Source organism: Ictalurus punctatus, chromosome 6, assembly GCF_001660625.3.
Source record: "Ictalurus punctatus breed USDA103 chromosome 6, Coco_2.0, whole genome shotgun sequence".
Classification (NCBI taxonomy): Eukaryota; Metazoa; Chordata; class Actinopteri; order Siluriformes; family Ictaluridae; genus Ictalurus; species Ictalurus punctatus.
The window spans coordinates 29,576,410-29,587,861 of record NC_030421.2 but is presented as its reverse complement, the minus strand read 5'-3'; the positions used below and the strand labels follow the sequence as shown (position 1 = coordinate 29,587,861).

General features: G+C 37.4%; 1 protein-coding gene across 2 annotated transcripts; it reads right to left on the bottom strand.

Annotated features, from left to right (window-relative positions):
• Positions 1–5,681: 5,681 nt before the first annotated feature.
• Positions 5,682–7,489, bottom strand: LOC108266979 (cartilage intermediate layer protein 1). 2 transcript variants are annotated; one of them, XM_017470824.3, is made up of 6 exons: positions 7,371–7,489; positions 7,242–7,281; positions 6,878–6,911; positions 6,747–6,770; positions 6,419–6,593; positions 5,682–6,082 (listed from the first exon to the last, which is right to left on the bottom strand). In XM_017470824.3, the coding sequence occupies exons 2-6, from the start codon at positions 7,251–7,253 to the stop codon at positions 5,914–5,916; spliced, it is 414 nt and encodes a 137-aa protein (XP_017326313.1). In that variant the 5' UTR covers positions 7,254–7,281; positions 7,371–7,489; the 3' UTR covers positions 5,682–5,913. The 2 variants fall into 2 exon arrangements, with proteins under 2 accessions (XP_017326313.1, XP_017326314.1); XM_017470825.2 differs by having other exon boundaries at positions 6,419–6,590; positions 7,371–7,479.
• Between the last annotated feature and the right edge of the window lie 3,963 nt (positions 7,490–11,452).

The following is an 11,452-nucleotide window of genomic DNA, read 5'->3' as shown; positions in this document are numbered from 1 at the left end:
AAGTGGATATATGCACTGGATTTATATTAAATAACACAAATCAAGGTGTCCAAATAATTATTTCCCCTCACTGTAGAGCAGTGGTTAACTCTTCTAACACACCTCAATCTAACACACCTGTTTTAATTGATCAAAAATTCTTAAGGCAATGATGAGATGGTGAGGTGGGCACGATTATGTTTAGAGCTAAAGTCTTCAGTAAGGTAGATCTCCAGGAACAGGATTGGTGACCACTGCTGTAGAGTTTTGCAATGAAATATAAAGTCTTCATCCAATAGGTAGATAGATAGATAGATAGATAGATAGATAGATAGATAGATAGATAGATAGATAGATAGATAGATAGATAGAGATATTGTAATTCTGAGTAGTGAACATTTGAACTGTGATATATATGAATTGTGCAATAAAGTACTGAGAGGTTTGTATATTCTTATATTCACACTGATGGGTCCTGTAGCAGGATTTGATCTGCACTGAGGAAATTATAGGTTCAGTAAGCAAGCTATAAAAGCAACCCAGCTCTTCCTGCCAACTGAAATGAATGCAGACTACCAGACTAGTCTTAACCACTGATATACTGTATCATTATAAGGCCAGGGAATACATACATTACATTTAAATTTATGGCATTTGGCAGACACCCTTATCCAGAGTGACTTACAGAAGTGCTTTGAAGTCTCTATCAATAAATACATCCTGATACTGGTTCACTAGGTCACGGATTAAAAATGGCATCAGTCTTAAAACCCTGTTGGGAGGTAATATAGTAAGAAAACGCAGACAACTTTTTTTTTTAATGAAAAGTGCTAATTTAAATACTTTAGGAAGAGGTAGGTGTTTAGACGTCATTTGAAGACCGGCAATGACTCAGCTGTTCAGACATCTAGGGGAAGTTCATTCCACCACCTAGGTGCCAGAACAGAGAATAGTCTTGGTGCATGCCTTCCTTGTACCCTGAGAGATGGTGGCACCAATCTAGCAGTGCTAGGGGTTGGGAGGGATCGTGGTGCAGTGCAGGGTGTGATTTGTGGTAAATGGATGCTGGTCCATTTTTGGCTTTGTAGGCAAGTATTAGAGTTTTAAATAATAATAATAATAATAATAATAATAATAATAATAATAATAATAATAATAAAACTTTATTTTATAGAGCACCTTTAAAATCATCTTCTCAAAGTTCTGTACACAAAATAAGCAGTGCATAGAAAAATAAAAAATAAAAGTAAAAGTATGCCTTGAGTTGAGCTTTAAAAATGTCATAGGTCTGAGCTTTGACATTCCAAGAATGTAGCATGATAGACAGAAAAAGCCCTGTCACAAATTAGACTGTGAGGAGCACAGTCTGTGATTTGGGCTGTAAGGGATTAAGAATGAAGATAAATAATGAGGAGCCAAGCCATGTAATATGTATGTCAGCATCATCATTTTAAAATCAACACGGAACCTGACCAGGAGCCAGTGCAAGGATTCCAAAACAGGAGTATCATGATTGCATGTCCTGGTCCCAGTCAGGATCCTGGCGGTAGAGTTTTGTGTGTATTGGTGCTTATTGAGTGTGGATTTAGAAACTATGGCTAAAAGGGTGTTAAAGTAATTTATCCGAGTGACAACGTATGAGTTTATCAGCTTTTCAGCTACAGAGAAATTTAGCATAAAGTGCAATCTTGCTATATTTCTGAAGTGAAAAAATGATGCTTTAACAGTGCTTTGTACAAACGAATCAAATTTAAGGCTAGTATCAAAAATGACTCCAGGATTTTACTTTGAGTCTCCAAAAGAGAGCCATCAACAGACAGAGACAGGGGACAAGCTTTGAGAATTTGATGACAGGAACCTATAAGCATAACTTTGTTTTTTACCATTATTCAGTGACAGAAAATTATTATTCATCCATATTTTTATCTCAGAATTACAGCCAGAAAGAACACAAGGTTTTGACCAGATTTTGAGTGTATATAGATTTGGGTTTCATCAGCATGAAAGTGATAATGAAGGCAGAGCGATCGCAGCAGACGTCCAATTGGAGATAAATAATATTGAAAAGTAAAGGGCGTAAAACTGATCCCTGAGGAACACCAGTGAGTTCAGAGTTAATGTCAGACCTGTAACCACTCATAGAAATAAACTGGGAACGGTCAGTAAAATAGGATTTAAGCCAGTTTTAAACTGTCCCTGACAAAAAAAAAAAAAAAAAAAAAAAAAAGGGAAGTAAATCTAATACAGGCGGCTACAGGAAGCCAGTGGAGGGATCGTAGCAATGGGGTGGTGCGGGAGAACTTAGGAAGGTTGAAAACAAGTCGAGCAGCTGCATTCTGGATCAGTTGCAGAGGTTGAATGGTGCTCAGAGGAAGACCTGCTAGGAGTGAGATGCAGTAGTTCAATCTCAAAATGACAAGAGAATGAACCAGCACCCAAGTGGCCTGCATGAATAGAAATGGATGAGTCCTTCTGATGTTGTAAAGGAGAAATTGCAGATTAGCAATGTGAGAGGAAAAGGACAGTTGATTGTCCATGGTTACCCCAAGGTTTTGTGCAGTAACCGAAGGTGGGATCAGAGAGTTGTCCAGGGAGATCACAAGATCCTGACATGGTGAGGAATCACCCTGGATGAACAGTAGTTTAGTTTTGCTGGGATTAAATTTCAGCTGATGAGCTGCCATCCATGATTAGATGTCTGGCAGACATGCTGAGATCTGAGCAGAAACAAGAGGATCTGAGGGAGGGAAGGAGAGGATGAGTTGAGGGTATCCGCATAGTAGTTGTATGAGAACCCATGTGATGATAAGACCTCACCAAGAGATTGAGTATAAAGAGAGAACAGAAGAAGACCAAGTACTCAGCTTTGTTGGACACCAGTAGAGAGTCTGCAGGGAGCAGATGTGGATCCCCTCCATGTCACATGGTATGAGCAACCTTCCAGGTAGGAAGCAAACCACTGCCATACTGCACCATGAATTCCGAGATTCATGAGGGGGGACAAAAGAGTCTTGTGGTTGACTGTGTCAAACGCTGCTGAAAGGTCCAGGAGGATGAGGACTAATGACAGTTTGGCATGTAATTTCTCAGTGACAGCCAAAAGGGCAGTTTCTGTGGAATGTGGCGCTTTGAAGCCAGACTGGTTAGTATATTGGAGGTTGTTCTGTGAGAGATCGAGAGACAATTGATTGTAGACAGTGCTTCCAAGGATTTTAGAAAGACAGTTCTCTCTTAGTGATACCGCTCGGTAGTTGCCAATGTCAGAGGGATCCAGAGTGGGTTTCTTCAGGATGGGAATAACCCTTCCTCTATTACATCATCAGAACTATGACATTTGTGTTCAATTTCAGACAGATGTCATAAAATTAAGCATTTCAATGCATGGTGCACACATAAAGAAGTGAATATCTATAGAGTATTGCTGATCACGTTCCAAAAATATATATTCACAAAAATTGTGACCCTATAATATTTGCTGCTATCACAGATGCCATGCTTATTATGAAGTTCAGAGATTGGTTTGGCATGATTATGTTAAATGAGTAAGCTCATTGGAGTGGTTACTGTTGATAAGACTAAGGAAATGTACAAGCTTCATCTTGAATCAATTAACCCTCCATTTAATAAATATTCTTACATTCAGTGCACACATCGTCCCACAATGTAATTTTAACTGGTACTACCACCCTGCTATGTCTACAATTATTTCAGGAGTAAGGGTCTGTTGTTGTTTTTTTCACAGTGTGTGGAGACAAGTACAAACATCTGGAATATCATGCTGAACAGATTCACAGATGCTATTACTTGCACAGTGTTTCACTTTACAGCTTTTAAATGCAACTGGCCTTTTTAGGAAAATCTTTAGAGAATTGTTTCTCATTTATGCAGCCAGTAAATATTTTTTAAAAATTGTACTGTACACATGCGTCAATCAAAATGAAAGCCTCCATGATGTGCTTCCAAACCAAGCTCCACAAAACAAACTCACATTTTAAGAGGGATGTGGTTTCTAGCTGCTGGATTTTTATACATCTAAGTCAATCCTAAAATCGTTTTTTTTTTTTTTTTTTATACTAACTTGTGCCCTGGTGTATGAGTGCATTATGCAGCCTAGTGAGGGCTAGTGGACTCAGATATACTCACAGTATAACCTTTAAAATGTGCTTGTTACAGTGCAGCTGTTGAATTTTGAGTATTTATCCCCAAAGAAGAGGGCCCTAGGCCTCTACAGCTGTTCCTCTTCTCTTTTTAGGCCCACAGCTGCAGCCTGCTGAATAGAATCTGGTTGTAGCTGGTTCTCCTCCATTAAAAAACAGATTAATCATTTTTCCAACCATCAATAAGAGAGGATTTTTGAGCATGTCCAACAGAAGTGGACACTCATAACATTCTGCCATGTTATGTTTGCGGTAGTTTGAGGAAACATTAACAATGTTGATTTTTTTAAGCCTGTTTAATACTGGTGTGTACATGTGGACCTAACATTGTACACATATTGTATAAAAGCTGAATCTAACTAGAATGAGCATAAAAGTGCTCCTTGTGGTTCGACCAGCACTCGACATTCTGCTTCTAAACTGCTGAAAAGTCAAAGCATTTAACCACATCATACTTAATGGAGAGAACAAAGCCAAACCAGTAAATAAATCACTCTTCATGAGAGTTCACAAGAGAAAACAAGACCTAAAGCATCAATGGTCAGAGATTTATGATAGCTGTTCTATGGTTTTCTCTGTTCTCTTAGTTCCTTAAGGGTTTCCTAATTGCCATTCTCATTGGGGTCCCAGGCAACCTATAGCCTCCAAGCTTGGTGCCAAGCAAAACAGATAATTAAAAACATAAATTAATATGTGTATAATTTATATTTACAGCATTTGGCAGACACCCCTTTAAGGAGTGATGTTTATATAACTGCGGGTTAAGGGCCTTGCTCAAGGACTCCGCAGCAGGAGCAGCTTGGCAGTGCTGGGATTTGAACACACAACCTTTTTTTTTATTAACAAGAAAACTATGTAAACCATAAGCTATTGTCTTCACAGTCACCAGATCTCAACCCATTTGAGCACCAGTGAGAGAATTTGGACTGACATGTTAGAAAAACCATTAACAAAACACCAACTGAGGAAATATCTTTTGGAAGAGTAGCGTTAGTCCCTCAGGTACAGTTTCAAACACTTATAAATATCAATAACAAGTCACATTGAAGATATCCTTGCAGCTTGTGGTGGCCCAAAACATTTTTTTCCTTTAAATTGTCATCCATATTGTATATATATTATGTACCATATTACACACACACACACACACACACACACACACACACACACACACACACACACGTTTGTCTCACTGTCCTTGTAAGGGCCGTTCTTTGACATGTTTATTAATACAGCTAATTAATGCTTTGCCTGCACCTAAACCTAACCATAACTTTAGTATACAAAAGGGAAAAAAAATATATTTTTATTGTTGCTGCAAAAAAAACATTTCCCTCATAAGGACCAGCTAAATGTCCCCACAAAGTCAAAAATGTCTCATATTCCTATCCTTCTGGGTACATCCCTAGCAAGATATAAAAACATAAGCTCCCCAGCCACACACATACCCCTATACTTATCAAAACTTGGGAAAAAAATGTATAAAGCACTGACACTTCCATTAATCAAACTATAGTTTTGCAGAGTAACTGGCTAGATAAGGTATGCTTTAAATCCCATATGTTTACATTCTTTAATTCATAACAAGAACAGCATACAAAGAACATGCTACAGTCAATAACCTAATCACCAAGTGTCTAAGAAAACAAGTGAAAAAGTTAATCATCTCAAAAACAAGAAACACTCAGTGACATTTTAGACATTTTAAAAAAGAAAAACAGCCTTTTAAATTGTATAATAAAATGGCTGAAGAAACAAGCATGCATGTGTGCAGTATCTAAGTAAAAGTTGTATTTGGCTGGGCTGGGATCTCCTCCACTGCAAACAATATAGGCTTGACTATGGGCCAAGGGCATGGGCATCCAAAACGCACCTTATAGTCCAAGCAGCATTCTCCATTCTTTTGTTGAGAATTGACACAGGCAAATCCAGAAACTGTGTCATACCTGATGGAGACAGAGAATTCAGTGACAGAGAAAGATTTGGGAAAACCCAAACTAATTAATCAAATAAATCAATTATCAAAATATTTTAATATGAAAGTTTTATGATTTAGAAGGTGTTTAATTGTTGTTGTTTTGTTTATATATATATATATATATATATATATATATATATATATATATATATATATATATATATATATATATATATATATATATATATATATATATATATATATATATATATATATAAAATCTAGTATCCAGCATGTCTGTTGTTTTATTTCTTAATTTATTCATATTGGTACAAATCTACTGCACAATGCATTCTAGACTTACACTTGAAACACTTGTCCAATGCTTTCTGCAGGAACTCCAGTGAGTGTTGCAGCCTGAATGGTCAGAGGTTTGGAACAGATCTTTTTTGGATACTCTGCTCTCAAGTCGTTCAAGGTTTCATAATCTCCATTCCCAGTGGGATTGTCCCGGTCAAACCACTGAGTGTAACAAACTGCTACAAGAGGAAGTCAATAAAAAGAAAGCCTTCAAGTCTTTTTCAAGTAATAGTCAGATGCATCATATTCCATATATGCATTATGTGAAAGCGCTTTACTCCCTGCATATATGTAACAGACACTGTGATGTCAAGCCATCTTGTAAAACTTACGCCTTTTTTCCAGATCTTGGGCTCCTTGAGAAATAAAAGTAAAAATCAAAAAGTAGATAAAAGTAGAAAAAAATTAATATCATTTCAGGTTCAGTTGATGAGACTAATTACGTACTCTTCATCTTGCTTACCAGCATGTGTAGCAATCAAAATCACACCAAAGATCTATGACGAAATCCAATGACATTATTCAGTTAGTAAAGTGAGTAAACACACCATTAAAACATTACATTTTAGGACCAGTAATATACAGTACTGTGCAAAAGCACATGTAAAGAAATGCTGGAAAGATGTCGTCAAATATATTGAAATTAAACATTTCTACATAAAAAAATCTACTATAAAGTGCAGTGAACAGTAATAAACTAAACAAAGTGGATATTTGGTGTAACAGACCTTTGCTTTTTTTTAAAAAAAAAAATGCATCAGTAGTCTCAGGTATATATATAAAAGACAAACAATGTGTTAATGTGGAAGTGAAAAAATGAGACTTACCAAAAGCTTCATGTTGCCTGTAAGTTAGAATCGAAAGCTCCTGGGAAAACACATACACAAACAAATGTACAGTGCAGTTTAAGAGGGCTTGTTGGAGTCACTACTTTAAAAGATGGTATTTGTGCTTACCAATGCTGTAAATACACTGGAAAGTTTGCAGTCTGTCTTATGTCTGTAGAATAACAAGTCTACTGAGGCTTTTCTTATATACCTGTGAAGGGACAAAAGGCTCCACATTCTCCACACCCACCACATTCACATGGAATATTTCAGTTGTCAGTAACAACACAAACACTTTTTACTGGGTCTAAATTAAGTACAAACAGTACCATAAAGGTACCATTAATTTAGCCTAAAGCAAAGTGAATATGATCTCCTTTTTTCCATGTCATTTTAGGGCTTTCTTTTCAAAGTTCACAATCAGGAAGTAAAATGATCTGTGATGTCTGAACAATGGTCAGGAATAAGACTTAAAACCCATTCATCTGTTCATTTTTCACTCCCAGAAACATTAGACACATGGTTATGGTTACCAAAGATTTCTAAGAACACAGCATACACTCTTAAAACAGATGTGTTAAAAAAATAACACATCATGTGTACATTTTTAAAGCACCCGCATGTCTAGTTATGGACAATACATTTTGTGTTGCTTTCAACACAATCAGTGTGCTAGTACATTTAACACGTGCTGTGTGTTAGTACATTTCCACACAAAGATGTGTTCAAATTAACACAAAATAATATAGAGATGTGTTGTTTATATTTTCTTGCCTACAATTATCCTAAAATGCTATTTGTTTGAATGCTAAAATTCTACTAAAATGCTCACAAAATAAACAAACAATTAAATGAAATACAGGTGACATTTATTGAATTCATAAAAACATTTAACAGATATAAGACTTGGAGTTGATTCATCTTCTTACCAATCTCCCTGCCATCTGGGAAGACAAGAGTCCCAATCCCTTCCATTTGAAAAGCAAAACGAGTGTTGGTTAGTTATTAAAATTGGTTACCTACAAAATATGGAAAAGTGTCTTCAACTGTGGAAATGTGTTACAGAATCCCAAATTGTGTAATTTTGGAAAAGTGACCTCCACTGACCTAAAGAATGAAATGGTGCTGTAGCATCACCAGGAAAATCTAGCTAACTTGAGAACATTTATTCGCACAACCTAATTAAGTCAACCAACATTACAGAGATAGTGGAAAGCATTACAACTTAAACCTCAACCTCTCTTTTTGTCACATTAACCTTGGGAAGAACTTTTGACCTCAACATTACTGAGCTAGCTAAGTTCTGTTAGCTACTGACTATCTGCACCTGTTAACCAGCATTAACATTCACCCAATACATGAAGAAATACGGCTCTAATCGATCCTCTTAATGCTAATTACTACAGCTTGCCTTCTCCAAAATGCTTGCTAAATGTAGTTAACGTTAACCCACTCTCTGTATTACATCATGGTGAATAGCTGTAATGCTATGTTATTGTTAATCTGCAAAAAGGTCATGGGAATATCTGCTACCACTGGTGTGTGAGTGTGTGTGTGTGTGAATGCGTGAATGAGAACCAGTGTAAAGCACTTTGGAGCCACTAAGGTTAAAAAAGCGTTATATAAGTGCAGACCATAAGACCAATATCTAACATTACCGGGAGCTGTATGCTAAAGTAATGTTATCAGCTCAGGTGAGTATCTATGTTAGCATCACTCATCCCTACTGTGATTGGTGACAGCTTCCAGACAGCTAACCCTAGCTCGGAGCCTCAGTTAAGATGCAGACCCAGAGAATTATAGAATAATAGTCCATATTTCACAGCCAACCTAAACACATGACACTAGTAGCATAACGCCGGCATGGAGGAAGCAGTACATGATATTCACTATTGAAGCCGTTGTGATGGGTAAAGTTAATTATCACTCGCTGAGTTACTGTTTTACAGTGAATACATTTTTGAGAACTCTCTGCCTAAATATCACAAACTCGGCCAGGCATTTTCAGCAGAATTAATGCTAAATATTGATGAATGCCAACTTATAATAAGTACTGAACTCGTCAACATTTTTTTCCAGTAAATATATTTCCAATGAGGCTATTTACATGAAATTTTCAACAGACATCAGTATTAGCTCAAGGAATCCACACATATAAAGAAATCCAAACATTAAAGTCCATAAATGAAGTTATATGCAACAAAGAGGAATGACACAGGAAAAAAGTATTGAACTGAAATTTATTTAATACTTAATGAGAGGCCTTTGTTTGTAATGACAGCTTCAAGATTCTTCCTGTATGAAGAAATTAATCGGCTGCAGTATTCCGGTGTGATTTTGGCCCATTCTTCTACACATATTGTCTTTGAATCTTGTTCAATTTGATTCAAGTCATGTGATTGACTGGGCCATTCCAATGCCTTGATTGTTTTTCTCTGAAACCAACTGAGAGTTTCCTTTGCTGTATGCTTTGGATCGTTGTCCTGCTGGAAGGTCCACCCACATCTCATCTTCATCATCCTGGTGGATGGCAGCAGATTCTTTTCATGAATCTCCCAGTAAAGGGCTCCATTCACTGTTACTTCAATTATATGAAGTCTGCCAGGACCATGCACTGAAAAACAGCCACACACCATGATGCTTCCACCTCCAAACTTCACAGCTGGTATAATTTTCTTAGGGTGATGTGCAGTGCCATTTCTTCTCCAAACATGGTGTGTAGTATGACAGCCAAAAAGTTCAATTTTGCTCTCGTCTGACCAGACTACACTCCCAGTATTTCATAGGCTAGTCCAAACGAGTTGTAGCAAACTTTAAACGAGCTTCAACATGCCTTTTCTTTAGTAATGGAGTCTTGTGGGGTGAGCGTGAGTAGTGGAGTGCATTGCCTATTGTTTTCTCGGTGATGATGGCACCTGCTGCCTCTAAGTGTTTCTGGAGCTCTTTCTGAGTGGTCCTTGGTTCTTGGGCTACTCTTCTGACTATTCTTTTGACTCCCTGGTCAGAAATCTTGAGGAGCTCCTGTGCGTGGCCGATTGATGACGGAGTGATGTTGCTTCCACTTGCGGATAATGGCCCCAATGGTGCTTACTGGAAGATTCAGAAGTTTTGAAATACGTCTGTATTCGATTCCATCAATATGTTTCACAACAATAAGGTTGTGAAGGTCTTGGGAGAGATCTTTCCATTTTACCCATCATGAGATGTTTCATGTGTGACATCTTGGTAATGAAAAGTCTTTTTATAGACCATCAATTTACTAACCCAGCTGATATTAATTTGCACAGATGGGGGTATAATTACTTATGGATTTCAGCTGGTTCCTTGCCTTACCTTGCCTTTGAGAACTGCTTTTTCTTAGCGTGTTAAATACTTTTTTCCTGTGTCATTCCAGTTTATTACACATGACTTTATTTATGGATGCAACTTTAATGTTCTTGTTACGAAACGGGACTGGAGGCGGATGCAGGTGCAGGTCACAGTCTTTATTAGACACAAGCTCAAGGTTAGAGTAAACGCGGTCTTCACCGGGAAACGAGAACATTCAAGGGATGGGAAAACAAACGCAACTACTGATCCAAACAATACTCACAAGGATCAACCAAAGACACGGTATAATACTGAGCGAAGTGCTCAGTCACCCAGGCATTTAAATAAAGAACATCATTAACTCAAAGCATGGACACCTGGGGCAAATTAAAGTCACTTAACACAAAATGCTCAATCAGGAAGCGAGCGAACAAAAAACTAGCGAACGTGAATTGTCCGGAGCCGAGCCAGTGCCCTCTGCTGGCCGTGGCGTAACAGTTGTGAATTCTTTATATTTCTGGATTTCTTGAGTTAATACTGATGTCTGGTGAAACTTTCATGTGAATAACCTCATTGGAAATATATTTACTGAAATTATAATTACATTAAATTATATATGTTAAAATACTTATTTCCACCACTATACCTGTGGTCATTTCATTTCCTCACACCAGGACTCCGACTCTACTTTCACAATCAAAAGGTCAACAAACATTCACTTTGAAGCGAGTTCAGAGTTGAATGATGACATCGGCAGCGCAGTCCGCAACATGATTGGACAGTAAATTAACACGTGTGTTGGTCACTTGTTTTTCTTTTTTTTAACACATTTATTGGATAATTTAACACAACATGTGTAGAAATAGACCAAGCCTTGAGACCAAGCCTTGAGACCTTATTAG